Below are 23,250 nucleotides of genomic sequence, written 5' to 3'. Positions count from 1 at the left end.
TATCTAAAAATAGGGACATTGTGTTACAAAACTGCAGTAACATTAACTTTCATTAACTTTCACGGAAGAGTCATTCTTTGAAAAAGAGCACACTGTTGCTCCAGACACAGCTGGCCGAGTCTCCAAGATACAGTCTGTGTGAAAGAAGCCAGATTCACTGTTAACAATATTATCTAATCTGCAGACTTTATTCAGATCTCATCTAATGCCCCACTATGTCCTTTATAGTAAATGACAGAAAGACTTTTTTGGTCCAGAATCCAATCCAAGATACCATGTGCATTTAGTTGAATTTTTCCCTCAGGAAATATTTTGAGGCAGCTGGTCCCCTTGCTATTAGCAAATCCTTCTTTTAACATAACACATTTGCTTAGCTGTTCACTGACTCTTCAGTGGAAAGACTGGGTCAAAAGCGTACCTTCTAGAATATTCACCTGTGCTTATGGGTGAGAAGGTATAAAAGTAGTTAAAACAAATATATTCAGTTGTATTGACTGCATGCAAGAGAGACTGTAAAAATGTTAGGGGAGATTCACTCTTCTTGGCTTTACTGAAGAAAAAAAAGTGTGGTGTGTGAATGCGTGTGTGCTGTGCTTAGTCGCTCAGTGTCCAACTCTTTGCAATCCCATGGACTGTAGCCTGCCAGTTCCTCTGTCCATGGGGATTCTCCAGGCAAGAACACTGGAGTGGGTTGCCATTTCCTTCTCCAGGGGATCCTCCCAACCCAGGGATCGAACCCAGGTCTCCCACACCACAGGCAGATTGTTTACTGTCCAAGCCACCAGGGAAGCCTGATGTGGGGCTAAATTTTGGTTGATTGGCTGTGCAGTTGGGACATGTCTGCCCGATAACCAATGCACGGAGTTGCGGGTGTCCATTTCCAGAAAGCAGGCCCTACGTTTCTTCTTTCTTTAGACAATGGTCACAGTAGCTGTGCTTTCTTTGGCAGACGTGGTGCTGGAGAAAGCCATGCACAAGTGCATCCTGAAGCCCCTGAAGGGCCACATCGAGGCCATGCTGAAGCACTTCCACGTGGCCGATGGCTCATGGAAACAGCTCAAGGAGAACCTACAGCTCGTGCGGCAGAGGAATCCCCAGGAGCTAGGCGTCTTTGCCCCCACCCCTGACTTTGTGGACGTGGAGAAAATCAAGGTCAAGTTCATGACCATGCAGAAGATGTATTCGCCAGAAAAGAAGGTCATGCTGCTGCTCAGAGTCTGCAAGCTCATCTATACCGTCATGGAGAACAACTCAGGTGAGGCTACCACCCCATCCAGGCTCTTGGCCCTCCGATGGGGCTGGGACGTGTTGGGTTTTCCAGTCCCCAACTGCTCTTCCTTTCAGCTTCTTGACCTCACCAAGGGCCTCATAAAAATGCAGGTGTTACTCTGGTTCTGGCAAATTAGTCCACATGCAACAAACTACAGCACCAAAAATCCAGGACAGGGCAACAAGAGTTTTGTACAATGCCAGTTTATAAAAGCTTTAGTTCAGAAACTTCCCTGGCAATCCAGTGGTTAAGACTGCATTTCCAACACAGAGAGCAAGAGTTAGATACCTGGTCAGGGATCTAAGATCCCACATGCCTTGTGGCCAAAACATCAAAACAAATAGAAGCAGTATTGTGACAAATTCAATAAAGACTTTAAAAATTGGTCCATATACAAAAAAGAAAAAAAAAAAAAAAACCTTTAAAAAAGTTATGTTAAGATAAAAAAAAAAAAAAAAAGATTTAATTCAGGGCAGTGGATACAGACTCAGTCTTGGGGTTTGAGTTGAGACCTGGCTCTGGGAATGGGTTCATTAACTGTGGGGCTTCGGCCTCCGAAATCAACCTTCCAAGCTGCAGTTGTGTTCTTGTCCTGGGTATGACCTTAGCCTTCCTCCTAAGGTGGGCATTAGACAGGTCAATGTTTGCACAGCCCCAAGCGTGGTGGAGATAGTTCCAATTATTCCTATTGTTACTGCATTCTGGCCCGTGAGAGCCTGTGTCCATGATAGCATCTGTCAGAAACTTGGAGCATTCAGCTCTCGTTATAGTCATTTATCGGCCATCCCTTCTTTGCCCTGAGCTGATGCAGTGCAATAGGAATTCACACATGTCAGCCCTCAGGTTTCCCCAGGGCTCCTCCATGTAGATGTGAGAGTGACCCTGATTTATGGGTAGTGATGAGTCCTGTGGTACCCCAGGTCTTGGGTGAGCCTTTTTAATTTCCTGGATGGTCACAGTGTTTCCAGGAGCGAAATTGCTTCCTGGAGAGACAGCAGAGAGAAAACACAGGCTCTGTTTCTCACGGCTGGAGGAGGTCACCATGCGCATGCACTTTGCAGATTGTTGAGCAGAAACGTTAACATGTGAACGCCCGGGTGGTGATGCTGGCGGATGAACACCGCCTCTGAAACATACTTCACATGCAAGAAATGTATTTTCTTTTATTTTTTGGCTGAGCCAAGCAGCATGTGGGTCTTAGTTCCCCAACCAGGAATTGAACTTGCGCCCTCTGCCTTGGAAATGTAGAGTCTTAACCCCTGGATATCCAGGGAAGTCCCAAAAAGTGTATTTTCTGTAGTCTGTCAAATTATTTATAAGAAGTCCCCCACATTATATCTGCACAGGATTCTGTTCTCAGGCAGTTTCTCAACCTTAGCACTAATAGCATTACAGCTGGCTAGTCCTTTGCTGTGGAAACATCCCACTTCCTCTAGGAAGTTTATTGGCATCCGGATGCATGCTATTTGCACGCCCACCCTCCAGTCATGAGCTTGAAAGATGTCTCCAGACAGTGCCAGACTTCCCTAGGAGGCAGAGTCACCGCTAGTTGAGAATCTCTGTCATAATAAAACAGTACAGACTGACCATTTTTTTGGTCAGATATTAATTAGATGTATTTATTCAGTGTACAGCGATTGAGCACATTTAAGTCACACTGAAGATGGAGAAGGACAAGTTGTTCCTTGCTCCAGTTGGTTTTGGTCACTATGTTTTGGTTAATTTGCACAGAAAGCAATAGGAAGGAAGACACAAAGGAGAAACATCATAAGTAGACACTTAACGCAAATGTTTTATTCTGTCACTTGCTGAAAAGTTAAACCCTTTAAAAATAAAAAGACTGTTTTATTGCACGTGTGTGCATGCTCAGTCATGTCCGACTCTTTGCGATCCTATGGACTGTAGTCCAGTAGGCTCCTCTGTCCATGGGATTCCCCTGGCAAGAATGCTGGAGTGGGTTGCCCACTCCAGTAGATCCAGGGGATCTTCCCGACCCAGGGATCAAGCCTGCGTCTACCTGCCTTTCCTGCACTGAGGCGGGTTCTTTACCGCTGAGCCACCAGGGAAGCCCCATTTTATTGCTTGCATTGAGGCATCTCATGGAAGTGGGAAAACAATCTCCCCTGTGTTCGCTGACTCGGACATTCATCCTGAAATTGTGAGTTAGGGTCGGCCTCTGATGAGGGCAGTGGGGAGGAGCCCTCCCACCGTAGAATTCCAGAAACACCCACCTCACTTCCCCTGCATGGCTGTTTGCTAATAAAAGCAGCAAGTAGGACATGAAAGGGAGAAATGTGGCTAAAAATACCCTGTCTGTCCCCCCCTTTCTTCCTACTCCAGGGAGGATGTACGGAGCAGATGACTTTTTGCCAGTCCTGACCTATGTCATAGCACAATGTGACATGCTGGAGCTAGACACGGAGGTCGAATACATGATGGAGCTTCTGGATCCGTCCCTGCTACATGGAGAAGGTAGCAGGCTTTTGGAGAAGTGGGAGGAACTGGGTGCTTTCCTTCAGTTTTATTTTCTTTTCTTTGTAAACTGAAGCAGAGTTCGCGGAACATGAGATAACCATTTGAAAATGAGCAATGCAAATGCCCTGGCAGTCCAGTGGTTAAGAAAATGAGCAATGCAATAGCCCTTAGTACATTCGTGGTTAAACTAAAATTAACTATTGTAAAGTGACAATTTTGTAGCGTTTAGTCCAGTTGCAATTTGGGGCAATCCTCCAACTCTTTTCAGCTCCAAAACATTTTCATCCCTCCAAATAAAACCTCAGATCCACCTGGCACTTACATGGGTGCTTCTTGACATATTCAGGGTTAATGGCTGTTTTAGTTTTGCTCATGTATGAGAAGGTACTGACTTTTTTCCAGATTACAGAGGTCATAGTGTTGGTCGCAGAAAATTTGGAGAAGTCGGAAAAACACACAAAACAACGCAACCCTGCCATAATTATACTTCACCGAGATTGCTTAGTTGCAGTAAAAAAAAATATATATATACCATTCAGTAGAATCAGGGCCATTTTTTAAAAGAAATGGTTTCTTTGATTTCACAGGGAAGCTGTAAAGTTTTGCTGCAGAATATTTCCCCTGCCAGAACAACTGCCCACTGTGTGTCTGTGAATCGGACAAAGGCCTATCTTTTGTTTTCATCTTTATTTTTTAAATTTGATTTTCAAGATGATAATAGCATCAGTGATTTCCTTTTCTTAAAAAAAAAAAAAAAGATAGCACCTGCTTATCGTTAACATAAAACCACAGTGGAGTAAAAAAATCCAGGCGATTTGCTTTCAACTTACTTTGTCAGTTCAGTCATCCTCCTCCTGTCTGCCTCATTGCAACACGTCTTCACAGGAATCCCTCTCCTTACACAAGGGTTAGGTATTTTATCATGGAAATAATTAGGGTGTTTGTCACTGTGGTGCACAGGCCTGAAATAACAAGGACTCTTGTATGAGCTTGTCTTAAAGGGGATCAGATCGGAGCTTGTTCAGCCTGTGTATCCTGACAGTTCATTTCATGTGTCTCAGCCCAGATGGACTCTGAGTGATGAATTGGCACCTAACATTTTTTCCTCTAGTGAGTTTTAGTCTGGGCTTGAGTAAAAAGGTCCATCCACATGCCGATGGGATTCCCCAGGGAATGTATCATCCCGGGATTTTCCCTGGAGGAGACAGCAGTGCAGTCACCCCCCAAACGTGTGCATTAATTCCCTTGGTCCCCAGGACCTGGCTCTGGGTCAGAGGGTCTGACCTCCAGGGAGCCCTGTGGTCCCCCTCTAGCCCCGCAGGGACCCGCTGACTCAGGACCAGTGATGAGTATCTTCACCCATCCCTTTACCTCTTCCCGGTTTATCTCCCCTCATTAATATAAACTGATGCTGAGGCCGGACCCTCTAGGATAAACTGCCCAGACCCTGCCCGGAGCCTTCCTCCCCGGCTCTGCCCTGGGGTTCCCAGGAGGGAGGGAGCATGTGGCTTTGTCCAGGGACCAGGAGGAGACATACATTCATCTCCGTGCCCTTCTTTTCTTTCTTCCACGGCATTATTATTATAATTGAATATGCATCGAGGATTTTTTTGAGCCTCAGTCATGTTTAATTCTAGTGATAAGTGTGCTGAACTCTTGGGGCTTCGGGGAAAGGGCATGCCAGCCTCCCTCAGAAAATTACCATTCTGTTGCTGTCAGTGTGCACTTGGGACAAACACGTGCTTACATCCTGTGACCTGAGGATGGAGACAGCCACTTCCTGTCACCTTTCCCAGCATTTCTCCAGAGTGAGGCACTGCCCAGGGTACTGTGTCAGTGACAGGTGGGCGGGTCCTCACCTCCGGGAATCACAGAGAAAGACAAGGACACAGCTAAAAAACACACAGAGCAGTCAGTCAAGTCAGGGTTTCACTGGAGCCTGCCTTCACTCAGCCATGTCCTGGCTTCTTGGGCTCCTGGCTGGGAGGACCAGGCAGCCCTGTCAGGCTGGCAGACCAGGAGGAGACACATGGCTGGTCCTGCCCTGCATCCTGCCCCACTGCCCAAAGCACAGCCCACACCAGTTTTCTGCCGTTTAAGCAGGTAATTTTATTTACGCAAAAGACATCATAGAATCCCTTTGACGTGCACAGCCCTAGTGGCAGGGTTAGTTTTGCTGAAATTTAAACCTTAACTTTAATTGCATCCACATGTTTCCAAGTGTGGTCAGTTTTGTGCTTCCAGCATTTGGAGTTTTCTCCTTAGTGGCCTGAACTTTGAGCCATGGAGTGAAAAATTTGACATTCAAAGGAAACCAACCCCTCCCCAACTCAACAGTCATGGTCCCTCCAAGTCCAAGCTCCAATTCTGACACCTCCACAAGCCTCTCTTGAGTCCTTAGGTCCACATTGGTTTTTTCTGAAATCCTCTGTGTCACATTTAAATTCCATACTACTGAGTTTCTCACTCAATCATGTGATTTGTTCATGGATAAAATCTTTAGTAAAACTCAGCCACTCGAAACTCTCTACTGTGTACCGTGGGGGCTGCCTTAGAAAGCTTATAGCTGAGTGGTAAATCTGCTAAATTAAGATGACTTTGAACAAAAAGGCTGACCTACAATGGATACACAGAAGGTGTGCTGCTCAGAGTGGGCGAGAGGATGCTACAGTAAGTGATAACCTCCAGGGACGTCCCTGGTGGTCCAGTGGTTAGGACTTCAGCTTCCAATGCAGGGGATGCAAGTTCAATCCCTGGTCGGGGAGCTAAGCTCCTACACGCCTCCCTGCCAAAAAACCAAATCATAAAATAGAAACAGTATTGTAACAAACTCAGAAAAGACTTTTAAAATGGTCCACATCAAAAAACCTTAAAAAAAAAAAAGACCCCCAAATCTCTGCCGGTGACCTGAAAACCACAAAACTGTTTCTCAGATTCCACGTCCAGTATGACTTAGGGGGGCGTTCATCTGGTTTCCTAGATGGTGGACCACCTCCCATCTTGAGTGTTGACCAGAGAGAAAGTTCTTGTGTTAACTTAGGGTCTTGTGTTAACACTCAGTACTTTGGCGGTGGAAGTGACACTTGGCAGACAAAGCTCATTTAACCGCAGCTAACTTCTGGTCCCTGCATGAATAACAGGCCAATATCCGTTTTCTTTTAATGTATTTATGGAGCAGGGACTCAGATTCTAATTTTTACAAACCCAGCCGGGCTCTGTACCTGGCTCAAGGTGGAGATTCAACAGGTATTTGGACCAAGAATGTCTCTCAGTCCACAACATGCAGTGTCCAGTTGCGGAAAGAAAAGTGCAGTCGCTCAGTCGTGTCCGACTCTGCAACCCCATGGACTGTAGCTTACCAGGCTCCCGTTGTGGAGTTTGTAATAAACATCTAGTGCGCCCTCTAGTGTTTCTCCAGCGAAGAGCTTTACAAGTTCCAGAAAGGCACCTCCATCGTATTGGGTTAGCCAAAAAGTTCTTTCCGGTTTTCCTGTAATATCTTATAGGAAAACCAGAATGAACTTATTGGACAACCCTATAGTTTAGGACCAACCTGTGAACACATTTACATGCCTTTCAGAGTATTGTAAGTGTTTTTAACACTCCCTCAGACATAAGAGGACTTCCCTGGTGGCTCAGCCGGTAAAGTATCTGCCAGCAATGTAGGAGACCCCGGGTTCAATTACTGGGTCGGGAAGATCCCCTGGAGAAGGGAAAGTCTACTCACTCCAGTATTCTTGCCTGGAGAATCCTCGTGGACAGAGGAGCCTGGTGGGCTACAGTCCATGGGGTCGCAAACAGTTATACACAACTGAGCACCTCAGCACAGCACAAACATAGGAAATCATTCCCAAATGCTCCGGCAAAAGGGGCGTCACTTCCTTTTCCTTGTAAATTAACCTTTCCTAAATGTCCTGTTCTGTGAGTCCCTATGTAAGGGTAGGAAAGGGAAGCACGAGGGAGAGGTTCTTTTGAAAAACCCATATTATTGTAAGCACACTTGTATGTTCTGTATTTCTTTCAAAGTGTATAGTTCACTTAAAATTTAGAACATATGAATTCTTAAATGAGAAGCTTCAAAGCAGGTGTTGCTAGGAGGTGTGTGGACTCGTGTTCCTACCGGAAGGTGTTCTGACCTCAGCAGTGGACCCCACCGCCCTCATAAGCCACCACCCCCTCCCCCTCAATAGGTCAGGCTCCAGAGCTCTAACCTTTTCTGGAAAAGCATTTTCACAGTTGCACTTCGGTTGATTCTGTGAGTCTCAGCTTTGGAATGGAAATTCCATCAATGAAAGCACGGCCTGGTCCTCAGTTCCCAGGCAGTGGCTCAGGTCTGGGTTAGCTGCACATCCGTGGGGAGGAATGCAGGAATGGATGGAAGAGGATTCTTTTGCTCAAAAAGAAAAATAAATAAAAAATGCATGTGGAAGAGAAGGGGCAAGGTGGAGCCTGACCTCCAACTCTGTGGTCACCCTCCTGTGGTCCCCAGAGGTGAACCCCTGGAGAACTCACTCTGTCTACCCTTTCCAGGAGGCTATTACCTGACGAGCGCCTACGGGGCCCTCTCCCTGATAAAGAACTTCCAGGAAGAGCAGGCGGCGCGGCTACTCAGCTCTGAGGCCAGGGACACCCTGAGGCAGTGGCACAAGCGCAGGACCACCACCCGGACCGTCCCCTCGGTGGATGACTTTCAGGTGCGTGGCCAGCAGCCTGGGTGGGCCCAGCTGCTTCCTCACGGCCCATGCGGCTCAGGGACGCCCCCCACTCCCCCTCCCGCCCCACTTTGTCCGATCATCCAGTGGAAAAGGGATATTTTAAACCACCTTCTGACCTTGTTGTTTCACTTCTCTCTTTTCCTTAAAAGAGAGAGAGGAAGAGAGAGAGAGAGTGTGTGTGTGTATGTGTGTGTGTGTGTGTGGATTTGGCCCAAGTTTTGCTGCCCTTAAGGAAATAGTCAGATGAGGGCAGGATTTCCTCCTGAAGGTTCAGCGTGGATACTGAGCACCTGGGCACTCAGGAAGCCTACAGGAAGGATGCTTTTGGCACAGGTGGCAAACAGGTGACCTGCCATATGGAAACAGCCCTGTGAGGCCCTGCACTTGACCTGGCCTCTCTGAGAAGACGGAGGGGTGCAGTGACCCCATTCCTTTTTTCCTTTCCCTGTCCCCTACCCCCAAAACAGAAGACCCTAGGGTCTCACCGGCAGTGTCAGCTCTGGCAGCCTGGTAGGGCCAGAGCTGAAGCATGAGCATCTGAGCCCAATCTTCTGAATTCCTCATCCAGAATTTTCTCTGTGCATGGACAGGTGCTTGGGAAGGTGGGGTTCCTATGGTGCATGCTTCCTGGAGAGGAGAGGCTGGTTGAGGCTGTAGAAATCTTGACCCAACACAGGATCACTTCAGGGGCTTACAGTCTATGAAATGATGAGTGAGTCTGCATAGGTCTTCGAATACAATTTCAAAAGCTTCCAGCAGAACTGTGAACCCGGACTGAGTCCATGTGGTAAATTCCCAAGCAGGCCAGATTTGTCTCTGTGTCCCAATTCACTTTCCTTGCCCTTTTTGCCTTTTTAATGCTCTGAAAACACTCAAAAGGTACATTTGGTTTAAAGGAGCCTGTTGTGGAAAGGCAGGGTCAGCAAGGTGTTCTTGAGGATAGCCGTGCTCCCAGAAACTTCCTTCCCAAGCACATAAATCTAAAGGGCAAGAAGGCATCCTGTGCACCTCCCACCCCTGGGATGGTTGAAGAACATCCAGGTGTTAAGGGATTTAGCATTCACGGGCCCTTGGGATGCAGTGATTGTTAGCCATCTAGGCAGTGGTTCCTGAGGCTGCCCAGCCTCTAAGGAGAATCATGGAAAGAGGGCAGGAGAAAAGGAAAATGCATGTCCTTCCAATTCCCACCTTCCCCCAGTCCCCTGTCTCTATCTGGAGCTTCTCGACCAGAGACGCCCCCCGGAGTCCACGGAGCCCTTGTCTCACGCACACCCCTCCCCACTGGCCTCACTCACCTCGCAGACGGACATCTTCTTAGAACAGGCCCAAGACGGGGATTGTCGGCGCTCAGCTTGGCTGTAGGAGCAAAGCCAGGAAGTGAGGCTGCACTCGGAACAGCTAAGTCAGGCTCACAGACGCGTCTGCTCACGCTGGAGTGGCAGCACCTCACCTCATGGGCAAGAGGCTAGAACGCTGGCCCTGCCACTCGCCTGCTGTGTGGCCTTGGGCAAGTTACCTAGCCTCTCTGTACTTCAGTTTCTTCCCTGGTCAAATGGGGATAGTGTAGGCCTCCTCCACAAAGTCCTCTCCAGGAGTCAGTGAGTGAATGCACACCAGGCGTGTGGACCACGTGTGCTGGGGGTGGGGCGCGGGAGGAGAGAGGAGGGGTAAGTAAAACAGGGCAGGTGTGTACTCAGAGGTGCCCTGAAACGTTCTGGTTCAGAGCCTCGACTTTATCATTCATGGGCAGAGTGCACTGTCCTTCCCTAGAGAGCTCTTTTTTCCATCAGCCCAGGAAACCCTCAGGGGAACCTCATGGGACCCAGGCAGAGGGCTTCACTCCCCTTCATGCCTGAGTAGGGCGGCCATGTTTTGAAAAGGAAGATGTATTTATTTTCTTTCTGAAAATCCAATATAACAGGGCCTCCCCTATAACCCCCACTCCTGAAGAAGTGGAACTGAAGAATAATTCGGGGCCACAGACTCTGGGAGAACTGAGCAGGAGGCTGGGACACCCTGCCCCTGGTCAGGACCCCAGTCTGTCCTGTGATGCCGCTCGCCTGGCACTGCTTATGACATGGGGCCTGCCAACACCCTCCACCCCCCCGACACCTCCCATTTCCACATGGCAGCACCCTGCACCCAGTCAGCGCATCTCCCAAGTCTTTCCAAAGAATCCATGTCCCCCCCGCCCACCACCACCACCAACTTTTCCACAGGGCGTTCAGAGCCGCCTGGAGCCTTGCATTGGCTTCAGTGGTGTGAAATTGCCCTTAGGGGAGGGGAAGGATGGTCAGCTGTCTGCAGTAACACCAGAGCCCCTGCTTAGGCTTTGTGAAAGGCAGTCCAAACCAACAGGGCCTGTGTCCTCACGTTATGTGTCTCGCCCTGCTATTCTGGTTCAGGTTCTTCTGCCCTTTGGTTTAATTTTCAAACTGGGAATAAACCCGGCATCAGTTCTAGTTGACACTCTTTTTTTGGCTTGTGCACAACAGAAATTTATTTCTCACAATTTTGGAGGCTAGAGGGACAAGATCGGGGTAGCAGTAAGTTGACACTCTTTACCAGGAATTTCTCAGCCCAGCTTTATAAAAGGGACTGAAAGAGCAGGTCTGAACAGACTTCCTGCTTCTGACATTTGAGATGAATTACAGGACGTCCCTGGTGGCTCGTTGGTAAAGAATCCGCCTGCCAATGCAGGAAACGCGGGTACGATCCCTGGGTTGGAAAAATCCCCTGGATCTGGCAACCCACTCCAGTATTCTGGCCTGGAGAATCCCATGGACAGAGGAGCCTGGCGGGCTACAGTCCATGGGGTTGCAAAGAGTCGGACACGACTGAGCGACTAAACGACAACAACAGTACAGCAATCCAGACCACACAGCGTGCTCGCCACTGTCCCGCCTGGGATCAGCCCCCTTCCCTACCTGGGGCCTTGTGTCCTGACACCGGACGTCCCGGTGAGGCTCACCTGCCAGCCTCTCCTTGGCATCCCATGGGTTCACCTGTGCCGTCTCTCTTCCTCTTCTGACTCTGTATCCCCGAATCTCTTTCCCATCCCCCCTGCAGAATTACCTCCGGGTTGCATTCCAGGAGGTCAACAGTGGCTGCACTGGAAAGACCCTCCTCGTAAGGCCGTACGTCACCACTGAAGATGTGTGTCAGCTTTGTGCCGAGAAGTTCAAGGTGGCCGAGCCCCAGGAGTACAGCCTCTTCCTCTTTGTGGACGAAACATGGCAGCAGCTCGCAGAGGACACATACCCACAGAAGATCAAGGCCGAGCTGCACAGCCGGCCACAGCCCCACGTCTTCCACTTCGTCTACAAGCGCATCAAGAAGGATCCTTATGGCATCATCTTCCAGAACGGGGAGGAAGACCTCAGCACCTCCTAGGGGACTCACAAGGCTTCCCAGTGGTGCATCCAAAGAGGGAGACTTAGGAACCTGGCCTCTGGCGTCCACGGGCTTGTGCAGTCACTTCCTTGAGGACCCGTGACCGAGCCATCCACAGGCCCAATTGGCCAAGGGCATCTTTAACCACGACTCCCCAGCGAGCTCGCTGAGGTTCAGCAAAGAGGAGGACCTGTCCTTCAGAGGTGGAGAGTTGCATCCAGTGGTTCAAGTGTCCCTGGATAGCTTGCTGCCTACCCCTCAGCCAGGTTTCAGGTTGGCTCACGTGTGTGTATATGTACTGAATAAACATTTAAGAACCAGCTCCTCTCGAGTTCAGCAGCAGGCGTTTGACAAGACTGTCCGATGCAGTGCATCAAGGACCTCTCAGTTCTGTGGATGCCTTCATCCACCCTTCCTTCCTTTTTTTTTTTTTTTTTTTACAAAGAGCCTTTGCGTTTTTATATATTTCATAGAAGATTTTATAGCAGTTGCAGGTAAACTGTCAGGATTGGTTTTTAAAATATTTTTGTAACTTTTAAGATATTCTATAATTATGCATGTGATTTTAACATTGATGCAAAAAAAGAAATCTCTTGCTGGATTTGAGAGTATTGCATTTTAAAAGTCTCTCTCCCGTAACTGGATGTTTCGGCCACTCTGTGGGGAGAGACGGCTGGGTTTCTTACAGCGGTGTATTTCTGACACTGGCCACAGGATGCCTTTGGGGATCTGATGTACTGTTTTTACCTTGTTCACGCTCAGTGCTATCGTGTCGTTTTGTGTTTTCACCAAGTGATGCTGACGATCAGGAGAGAAATGAATGTAGAGAGAGACTGAGAGGGAAATACAGACTCTTAACAGAAGACTAAGGAGTGGAGCCTGCTGGTTCAGGCTCCGTACAGGAAGTGGGAAAAGGAGATAGAAGGAACCACCTATGCCGAAAATACTGTAAATATGCAGTGAGGTTTGCAAAATCTGTCCCATGTTATTTGCTTTTGGAAGCAATTTTGAAAACCCCACGAGGAAAAAAAAAAAATTAGAGCAACAGTTTCCCCCCCCCCCTTTTCCACATAAATCAAAACTAACAGCATCAAATTCTATGGGACAGAAACCACATAATGTGAGTTTCATTGAGTTAAATAAATACCTTTTGGAAAGGAGTTTGCCGATGCACCAAAAAAGCCTGTCTGTGTTGTAGGAATGTGTGGTGAAGTTCAATTTCTGTTTTATGAAACCTGTTTGGGTGGGGGTCTGGGGGTTGCACAGAGAATGAGTTCTTGTATTCGTGTCACACAGGTAGTTATGGAAATATGTTATTGTACTGTGTAAAGATGCCCAGTCATCTGATTTGTTTGGCTTTCTACTTTGTACCTTTTCAAGCTTTTGCTATACATCTGGAACCCTCAACACATACTGTGTTGTACTTCCTTTTGTAAATGATTTTTAATGGAGTTTTGCACATAACTCTTTGTAATACTGTACGATAATTCATGTGTGAAAATAATTCTTGCAATATCCTCACGTTGTCTCTTTTTCTTTGGGAAGCGGAGTGTAATGATGTACCACAGAGTGTTATGTAAAACTGGAATCCGTGCTGGTGTTTGTGGTTAGATAATCCTCAGACAGGAAACAGAAAAGTTGATGTGTTGTTTTTTTTTTTTTTTTAAGTCAGCTCGTATTCTGATAGGAGGCAAAAATCCAGCAGCAGAAGGAAAAGATGGTCTTCTAACCTGAAAGGATTTGGCATTTCTGGGAGCTCTGCAGACACTCCTCTCCCCACTCCGCTCCCTCTCTCCCCAACCCCTGCTGCCCAGGTCTTATGTAACCTCTAAAGTGCCCAGGCTGAGAGTTTAGGGTTGTTGCAAAACCAACGTTGCAGAAGCTGCCCTGTTCCTGCTGCTTGGAGCCAAGCCTGGCAGAGAGCAATGGCACGATAAGTCCTTGCTGAAGGAACGAACTTTCTAACCCAGCAGTAGGATGGGCACTTTAAGATCAGAGCTATAGCTGAGCGGGCTGCCTGCTTTGTATATTTACAATGAATTGCAAATGACAGTTTGGTCCTGATGGTTGTGAGAGCGTCAGCTCTCCTTATCTTCCGAAGTCGGTACACTGCTGATTTCACGAGGGTCACAATGTCTGAATGGGGGACAGCTGGAGTAAACTTCGGTGAGATCAAAATAGGATGCTGGTGTGAGCAGAAGAAAACATCACAAGACAGCCCCTGCTTTCGTCCTTGGGCAATGTTTCCATGCTAACATGACAGCATCACATGTCTCCTCACTTTTTTTCCCCCAACTCTGACAGTTCTCACTTCTCAAATTGCCAGGAAACAGATTTTGCTGCAGTTTGGAAGGAGTCAGAGGAGAATAAAAATATACATGCTGGGTGGAGGGAGAGGAAAACGTATTTCCAAATCTAAAAATATAAAAGTTGAATACCAGCCAGAGGAAAGGAATTTTTTTTTTTTTTTTAACGTTACATGCGCTGCCAAGTATTCTCTCCTCGCGGGACAGAGAATAGAAATAGAAACTGTTCATGTAGTTCAGTACTGTGTGGAAGTTACAACTTTAGATCTGTAAGGAAACACAGAAGGCAGGAAACCCAGCCATGAATGCGTTCATTCATAAATGCGGCTTCGCGTCCGCTGGGCAGCTCTTCCCTTCATCTTTAAGAGTCTGGAAATGAGAGAGTGCTCTGACAGTCTTCAGCACTGCCCACTTACTCCCCCAAAGATCTGAGAAGGAAAGGTTACGTACATGGACACAGCTGTTTTCATCGCCTGGCAGTATCTGATGGTAAAAATCCTAAAAAGTAATCATTTTCCAAGTTGTGTTGATGATGGTGAATTTGAGAGCAAAAGTTGTTCATTTAGTGAGCCCTGATCAACTTGGACATAGGGTAAGTTCACAAAACATGGCAGAATCCTAAACGGATCGTAGAAAAATAGAAGAGATAGACGGAGGAAGATCTGGTGGTTGGTCTCAGAGAACATGTGCTTCAAAAAAGATGTCTCGCTCCAGCATGGAAGGATGGGTGGCAGGTGGGACCATCTGCCCCCTTGGAACAGTGACTTTGTCAGGAAGGTATGCAGGGGAAGTTTTATAAAAAATTATTCAGAAAGATCTGGGCCAATATGTTTAATAAAGTGGTAGCCAGACCCCTGCTCAACAGGCAAGTCTGCAGGCGGGGGCGGGGGGCAGCTTTGATTGAAGTCAGCGGGGGTTTGAGGGGGCAGTTTCTTGTCTTGATGCTAATAATCTAACCTTCAAGAGTTGAAAGTTGCCTGAATTCTGAAATTCTGTACGTAGTAGGTAGACATTTAGAATATCATATGAATGGATTTGAGTATTTCCTTTGACCAAACAGAACTGCTATAGCGTCTCCTGGACTCTGGCTCTCGGCCTGGATGGGAGGATACTCAGAGCCTGTGGACAAAGGCTGGGGGCTGGGGGTGTGGTGGGGGGTAAGGCCAGTCTCAGCTCAGTGCTGTGGTTTCCTCCAGGGCAGCATCTCTCGGCCCTGTGGCCCCTGGAGGTGAGAGAGGCATACACCTCTGCAGCCAGCCCTCCCTGGGGTCCCTGGGGAAGTGTCACCTCACACAGCTGAAAGCATTCTCACCACCCCCACCCCAACTGAGCTCCACTCCTCCCCTCCCCACCGCAGGACCCTGAAGGGGAGGGGAGTTTAGTTTTTAATGAGCTGTGCAGGCTCTGACCATTCTCCTGGGCCTTTCCACACCATGCTTATCTAGTTGTACGAGAGATGCAGAGTGAGCCAAGCCCCTCTGCCAACACCCCGCCCCCTCCGCTCCCTCCAACTACCTCAGTCCCCAGGGCTCAGTTCTGCAGATCCTTTTTTCCCATCAGGTGCTCAGCTTCCACTGCTTCTTCAGCTCACTTGCAGGCCTTTAAAAAACCCCCGATGGCCAAGCTGTCCAGACCATCAGAACCTCTGCACGCAGGATCCAGGCGGCAGCTTTTACTGAAATTTCCAAGGTGATTCCACTGGGGCTGAGAAATACCAGGCTAGAGCAAGACACAGGTCTTAGGAGAGACACGCACCTGGGAGAGGTAAGACCTTGTCTACAGCCCCCAACAACTAATCAAGTACAAGTTCTTCATCTCATCTGCCTGATTTCAGCAAAAGACCATAGAAAATGTGCTCGTAACACGGTGCTGTTCCAGCAAATAGGAAGCAAGCCACATAAGCGAGTTTCAGTTTTCTAGTAGCCACGTTAAAGAGAGAAGAAAAACAAATGGGTGAAATCAATAGCACTATATTGCAGTATTACTAATAATTTATTTGATTTTAGTAATCTATGATATTTAACCCATGATATCCCAAATATAATAGTTCAACAATTAATCTAAAATCTTAGAGATATTTTACATTAGTTTTTTTTCATTGTCTTCAAAATCTTGTGTGTACTGGGCACGTATGTCACATCTTATTAGCCAGATGTCAAATGTTTAAGAGCCAAAATTGGCTCGTGGCTACAATATTGGAGAGCACAGTTCTACCAAATTCACTAGGAATGATTTAAGAAGCTGAAAAATGTAGCTATAGATGCATATAAAATAAAATCACGTCCAGAGCATCTATCCACAAAACACACAAACATGCCCACTGTCAAACAGGCACTTCTTACCAGCCGAGGAACTAACAGCATCTTCCTCTTAACTCCTCTGAGAGCCATACGGCACTGAATTAATCCATGTGAGGTCTTAGTACCCAGTTCTCCACCAGCACGTTGAATATTACTTACTATTATCATGAGATAATCAACTTTGAAAAATTTCCACTGCCACTGGTTATTTCTACTTCCTCATCCCTGTTACTATTTGCTTGCAATTTTTCTTATGAAAAAAAGAAAGGCAGTAACAGGTACCAAAGGTTTAATATTTATATATGTGTATGTGTGTGTGTGTGTGTGTGTGTGTGTGTGTGTGTGTGTGTGTAGGGCTTCCCTGGTGGCTCAAATGGTAAAGAATCCACTTTCAATGCAGGAGACATGGGTTCAATCTCTGGGTTGGGAAGATCCCCTGGAGGAGGAAATGGCAACCGACTCCAGTTTTCTTGCCTGGTGAATCTCCATGGACAGAGGAGGCTGGCGGGCTAGAGTCCAGAGGGTTGCAAAGAATCAGACACGACTGAACAACTAAGCACAGCATACACACACATACACACACACATATATATAGAGTGTTCATGTTCCCAGGTGGCGCAGGCGTAAAGAATCCGCCTACAATGTAAGAGACACAAGAGATGCGGATTCAATCCCTGAGTCAGGAAGATCCGCTGGGAAATGGTAACCAACTCCAGTAATCTTGCCTGGGAAATCCCATGGACAGAGGAACCTGACGGGCTCCAGTCCATGGGGTCACAGAGAGCTGGATACGACTGAGCACTGAGCACGTGTATGTGGGATGCCCAGTGTGGGAGAATTAAAGTGGATGCCTTCCGTTAGCCTTGTTGTTTATGATGGAGGTGATGATGGCAGTGATGGCGGACACACGTGTGAACTGGAAGGATTTTCCCAGCATTCCCTCCTGGCTAAGAGCATCAGCAGGGCTCATGGTCAGTGGTGACTATTGCCAAGAGGGGCAAAGAGAGGAAGGGAGATTGCAGGGGCAGCCAGAGTGACCTCCCAGGAGGAAGTGGGTCTGCCCCTGAGGTTGCCTGCAGCAGCGCTTCCCAGAAAGGAATGACATAAGGAAAAGTGCAGCTACTGTCGGGGATTATCTCCATAGCTTTTCCTCTTTTAATTGTACTTTTTATATTCACTTATTCATTTAGATATTTATATATGTGTGTCTATTATTTAACTGGATTACTCTGAAATACATTAGGCTTTTGAAAGAAGAATCAGGTGTCATTTGATGTGATTTTCCTTATCTCTAGTGTCCTTGCTTCCTGCTGCTGCTGCTGCTAAGTCGCTTCAGTCGTGTCCGACTCTGTGCAACCCCATAGACGGCAGCCCACCAGGCTCCCCCATCCCTGGGACTCTACAGGCAAGAACACTGGAATGGGTTGCCATTTCCTTCTCCAATGCACGAAAGTGAAAAGTGAAAGTGAAGTCGCTCAGTCATGTCCGACCCTCAGTGACCCCATGGACTGCAGCCTTCCAGGCTCCTCCATCCATGGGATTCTCCAGGCAAGAGTACTGGAGTGGGGTGCCATTTGCTTCCTACTTGCTGCCAATTCTACAGATTATGAGAGAGTGGACTCAGATTGTAGTGTTAGTCAATTTTATCTTTTTTGCTCTCTGTTTCTCTAGTCTATTGATACACAATCAAGAGCAGAACAGAAAAGCATCAATAGTGAAATGAAAGAATGAAAAATTGCAAGAAACTGCCCAAGTCTCTTTAAGTAATTAAAAATAAACACATGTGAACTTGCTAGGACATTGGAAAGCATCTGCTTTTTATAAGCACATGGAAATACCATACTTGGCAGAGTGCAGAATCTCATTTCACAGATAGTTGAAGTTTTTGCTGCAGAAAATGCAATCGAAGGATCAAGCCCAGCATCTCCTAGGTGCTGGTCAGAGTCTCAGACCCTTCCCAGACCTACTGAAACTGAACACACATTTTAACAAAATTCCAGATGACCAAATGCATGTTACAGTTTGAAAAGTATTAGTTCAAGGCATATTTGAATTGAGGACATTTGTGCAGCTGATATGATTAAACAGATGTAGGCTGCTGCTGTTACAAGTCTGGAGGAAAGGGCTGGTGTGTGTGCTAGGTTGCTCAGTCATGTCCGACTCTTTGCGACCCCATGGACTGTAGCCCACCGGGCTCCTCTGTCCACGGGATTCTCCAGGCAAGAACACTGGAGTGGGTTACCATTTCTTACCCCATGGGATCTTCCCAGTCCTGGGATTGAACCCTAATCTCATGCATTGGCAGGCGGATTTTTTTTATCACTGTGCCACCTGGAAAGCCTTGTTATTAAAAAAAACTCTGGAGGAAAGGAGCTGGTGACACTTATGGGGAAAAAAAAAAAAAAAGGCATAACCTCACTTCACATCAACTGCATGATCACAAAAGGTTTAAAAGGCAGATGTCAGGAAATGAGTATTACCCTCCTGGTTATTTATATATTCTTCTTGCTTTTATAGGGGGAAAAAAACACCTGAAAGGTAGGGGGAAAGACAAATTCAGTACTCTTGCATCGTCTTTTACCTCCGACTATGTGAGGGCAGCAGAAGCTGAGTCAGAAGGTTCTTTCTGTCTGGGCCAGCTGCTCTCACTTGTGTGCACGTGTGTGTGTGCGCGCAGGGACATCATCACGTACTCTGGATAATTAGTCACGCTGTCTCCACGTGATGTTGGAAGTTTATGGGCTTTTTCATTTTCTGAAAGGACAGCCAACTTTCTTTTAAAGGCATTTCATTCTCTGAAAATCTGTTACCAACGGGGCCATTTTACTCATCAGTTTTGAAACACAGGGAAGAGAGATGTAATTAAAATGTATTTGGTGATTAAGAAGTGAATTGTGTAAAACATCAAATAATTGCAGCTGTATAAGGAAGCAGTGGTTCCAGTCCCCTCCCCCAATCCCAGGGGCTGGAGTTGAGGGGCCAGAAGGGAATTGGGGGAGAGTTTTATGGGGGCTGCCTTGTAAATAAACCTTTGTGACAAATCTCCATCTCCCAGCATTTGGCTTGCTTCATATAGAGGAAATAAACCGGCCTCTGTAACAGACCTAGTAGATTGCACACCTATTTTTTTAAAGATTTATTTATTTTTGGCTGTGCTGGGCCTCTGTTTCTGAGCCAGCTTTTCTCTAGTTGTGCTGAGCAGGGGCTACTCTTCGTTTCTATATGCAGGCTTCTCCTTGCAGAGCACAGGCTCTAGGCACTCAGGCTTCAGTAGTTGGGCTCACTAGTTGTGCCTCCCAGGCTCAAAAGCACAGGCTCAGTAGTTGTGGCTCACGGGCTTAGTTGCTCTGTGGCATGTGGGATCTTCCTGGATCAGGAGTTGAACCCATGTCTCCTGCATAGGAGCCAGATTAGTTACCACTGAGCCCCCAGGGAAGCCCTCAGTATCTTTTTTTTTTTTTTTTTTTTGAATCTCTGTTTATCCTAGTTCTCTTTTTCTGTTTTATTGTTTTTGGGATTACAGGCTGTACTGAAATGTTCCATGGCTTTTGGCTGGCTATTCATAATTAAATGGAAAGCATCACAAAGCTTGTTGGGAGCTGCAGATACCGGGCAGAGTTTGTGAACTGGTGACCCTCCCAGTGACCATGTCACAACCTGGTCATTTCATTGGAGGGATGAAAAATGTGAATAGCTGTGGGGCTTTTCTTTTTGGGTCAGGCAACTTCCCCAGGAAAAGTTCTCCAGTGTCCTCCTGGAGGGTGCAGGGTGGGATTAAGTCTTGCCAGCACCCTGGGACCTCCAGAGGGCAGGGTCAGGATGACTGCTCTTCCTTAGCCCTGTCTCACCCTCACCCTGTGCTGTCTGTGTGCTGAGAACTCAGGAGCACAGCTCCTGTGCCGCTCTGGGGATAAAGCTGCATTCCTCTCCCTGCAGGCATCCCAGCCTTGTCCAAATCCTGGGCCTCGGCAGATTCTGCACTGGGAACCCACTGCCTGCCCCTTGGCTTTTTGTCCAGCAGTGGCTAAATTCTCAGCTTGTCTCCGGTTGCTGAATGAGTTTACCAGCTTCCATAACTGTGCTGCCCGTTATCACTGGCTGTTGTCTCCTCCTCCATTTCCTTCATTCTTATGGTTTTGGTGCAGTGGGTGCTCAATCGCTCTGTGTGTCCAACTCTCTGTGAACCCACGGGCTCCTCTGCCTATGGGATTGGACAAGAATACTGGAGTGGATGGCCATTTCCTCCTCCAGGGGATCTTCCCAGACCTAGAGTTGGAACTCACATATCCATCGTCTCCAGCATTGCAGGCGGATTCTTTACCCCCGAGCCACCGGGGGAAGCCCCTCATATGGATTTATGTCTTTTAAAAGTTTATTTATTTATTTTTAAAGCTCTTTTCTTCTCATTTTAAGTGAGGCGCTGGTAGGGAGCCCATGTGTGCTGCTCACCTTATTTTATTGAAACCTGTTGTCAGCTTTTCATATGAATAGACAGTGCTTTTGTACAAGCTAGTTAGCAAAACTAAAAGTAATTGATTCCATGGAGGGCTGGAATGAAAGCATCTATCCAACCCAGTTATTTTATAAAAAAAAAAAAAAAATTATCTGAAGGCAACTGCCAAGCTGTTTCTTTGTCAAGCATATTGGCGAGGATTTCTCAAAATACATATTTCCTGGGCACTTCGTCTTTTCCACATGATCTGAAGGAAAAAAAAAAAGCAACGGTGGCTGAATCGCCAGGCTGTTTGCTTGCTTAAATGTCAGTGAAACATTGCCATGGTGATGAGAGCTTGGGTCAGCAGTATTTACAGAAGAGCACATGGTGTTTCATCTCAATGAGCAGGAAGATGTTTTGTGATAAAATGTGGTAAAAACTTGTTTTTTTCCAACTAAGCTAAGAAAGGAAGTACACAGTGTGAAATGATCAATGAGAAGTTCTGAGTCATCTGTAACATAGGAAAATGTGCAGCCAGGACAGGAATGGTGTTTTTCTGCAGGTTAAAAATAAGATTGGATGCACTGAAATGGAAAGCCATAATAGCACATCCTAGAAGCCTAAGTCAGTGTGGGGCTCCAAGGCATTTAATGTACTTTGTACTTATCAAATAGAGTTACTGTGATGGTGGGGACATTGATGTAACGATGCAAACCATGACAATTCTCTTGGACAGCAAGGAGATCCAACCAGTCTATCCTAAAGGAAATAAGTCCTGAATATTCATTGGAAGGACTGATGCTGAAGCTGAAACTCTTAATACTTTGGCCACCTGATGCGAAGAACTGACTCATTTGAAAAGATCCTGATGCTGGGAAAGATTGAAGGCGGGAGGAGAAGGGGACGTCAGAGGATGAGATGGTTGGATGATATCACTGACTCAGTGGACATAAGGTTGAGTGAGCTCCAGGAGACGGCGATGGACAGGGAGGCCTGGCGTGCTGCAGTCCATGGGGTCGCAAACAGTCAGACACGACTGAGTGATTAAACTGAACTGATCTAAGTATTTGTGTACAGGTTTTTGTGTATATATACATTTTCACTTCTCTGGGATAAATCCCCAGGAGTGCAACTGCTGGACTATATAGTAATTGCATATTTTTTGGGTTGGCTGAAAAGTCCTTTTGGGTTTTTCATCTTAAAGGAGAACCCAAACAAACTTTTTGACCAACTCATTAGTTTTTAAAGAAACCTACCAAACTTTTCCAGAGAGGCTGTCTCTGGTTATGTGGGAGTGATTCAACTTTGACTATTGTTTGTGTGTGTGTTAAAACTGCTGAAATTGTCAAAGATTTAGTTGGTTTAAAATGTATGCACTTTTAAGAATGTTTTCTTTCTGGAAGTGTCTTGACTAATCCCACTTCAGTACAAAAACTAAGTCACCCGCAAAAGGGAAAACAGAAACCCTGCTGGCCTTACTCTTTTCCCCTAGAAACTTTCAACACCCGAAAACAACGGAATAATGATGTGTACAAAGTTCTTGGCGGGGAGAGAACACGGGAATCCATGAATATCCAGCCAATATTCTAATCAGGCGTCTCACAGACTAAAGAGGTCTGGGAGTAGAGGACCAGCCCCACAGGGCCCCTGGAAAACAAAGCAAAGAGGGAAAAGGAAATACTGTAATGAAACCCAGCCAAGCCATAAATGAATCAAAATGAAGAATGGAATGAGGAAATTGTAACAAAAAGTGGCAATGAGCATGATATCCACTCAATTACAGACTGAAGAAATCAAGCAACTGGGAGATGCATAGATGTAACACAGCTGTATATATGAAAGTTCGGAAAAGTAACAATATTACAAGCAACATAATCAGGAGACTAGGGCAGAAGGGACAAAGACCATGACAAAGATCATTATATCTTTCATTACAAAGAGACAGTAGTGCCCTAAATGGAAGCTTATAATAAAAAATACTTTTCAATGATTTTCATTAAGATGTTGAAAACATATTTACTATATATGATGTGTGTGTGTGCTAAGTTGCTTCAGCCATGTCCAACTCTTTGCAACCCCATGGACTGTAGCCTGCCAGGCTTCTCTGTTTATAGAATTTTCCAAGCAAGAATACTAGAGTGGGTTGCCATTTCCTCTTCCAGGGGATCTTCCCGTATATGACGTAATATAATATATATCTTAAGCGTAAAGGACATCTTTGGGTACTCTTATTTCTTTGGCGCTCAGTAATCTATTTAGTTTTAATTCAGTTCATTTGGAAATTACCAAAAAAAAAAAAAAAGATTCGGCTTTCTGTCAGGTACACGCATCCAGGTTAACTCTGTAAGCTGCAGAA

General features: G+C 46.5%; 1 protein-coding gene across 7 annotated transcripts in view; it reads left to right on the top strand.

The window, feature by feature from the left end:
- Nucleotides 1-13,374, top strand: part of RIN2 (Ras and Rab interactor 2) — a 207,762-nt gene extending 194,388 nt beyond the window's left edge. For all 7 annotated transcript variants that reach the window (XM_027559602.1, XM_027559603.1, XM_027559604.1 and 4 more), the window contains 4 exons: nucleotides 950-1,255; nucleotides 3,611-3,742; nucleotides 8,276-8,439; nucleotides 11,530-13,374. In XM_027559602.1, the coding sequence (XP_027415403.1) occupies nucleotides 950-1,255; nucleotides 3,611-3,742; nucleotides 8,276-8,439; nucleotides 11,530-11,853 (926 nt within the window). In that variant the 3' untranslated portion in view covers nucleotides 11,854-13,374. The remainder of the gene's footprint in view (nucleotides 1-949; nucleotides 1,256-3,610; nucleotides 3,743-8,275; nucleotides 8,440-11,529) is intronic.
- The last annotated feature ends 9,876 nt before the right edge of the window (nucleotides 13,375-23,250 follow it).

This window comes from Bos indicus x Bos taurus, chromosome 13 (assembly GCF_003369695.1).
Source record: "Bos indicus x Bos taurus breed Angus x Brahman F1 hybrid chromosome 13, Bos_hybrid_MaternalHap_v2.0, whole genome shotgun sequence".
In the NCBI taxonomy this organism is placed as follows: Eukaryota; Metazoa; Chordata; class Mammalia; order Artiodactyla; family Bovidae; genus Bos; species Bos indicus x Bos taurus.
This window is presented reverse-complemented; position numbering and strand designations above follow the sequence as displayed.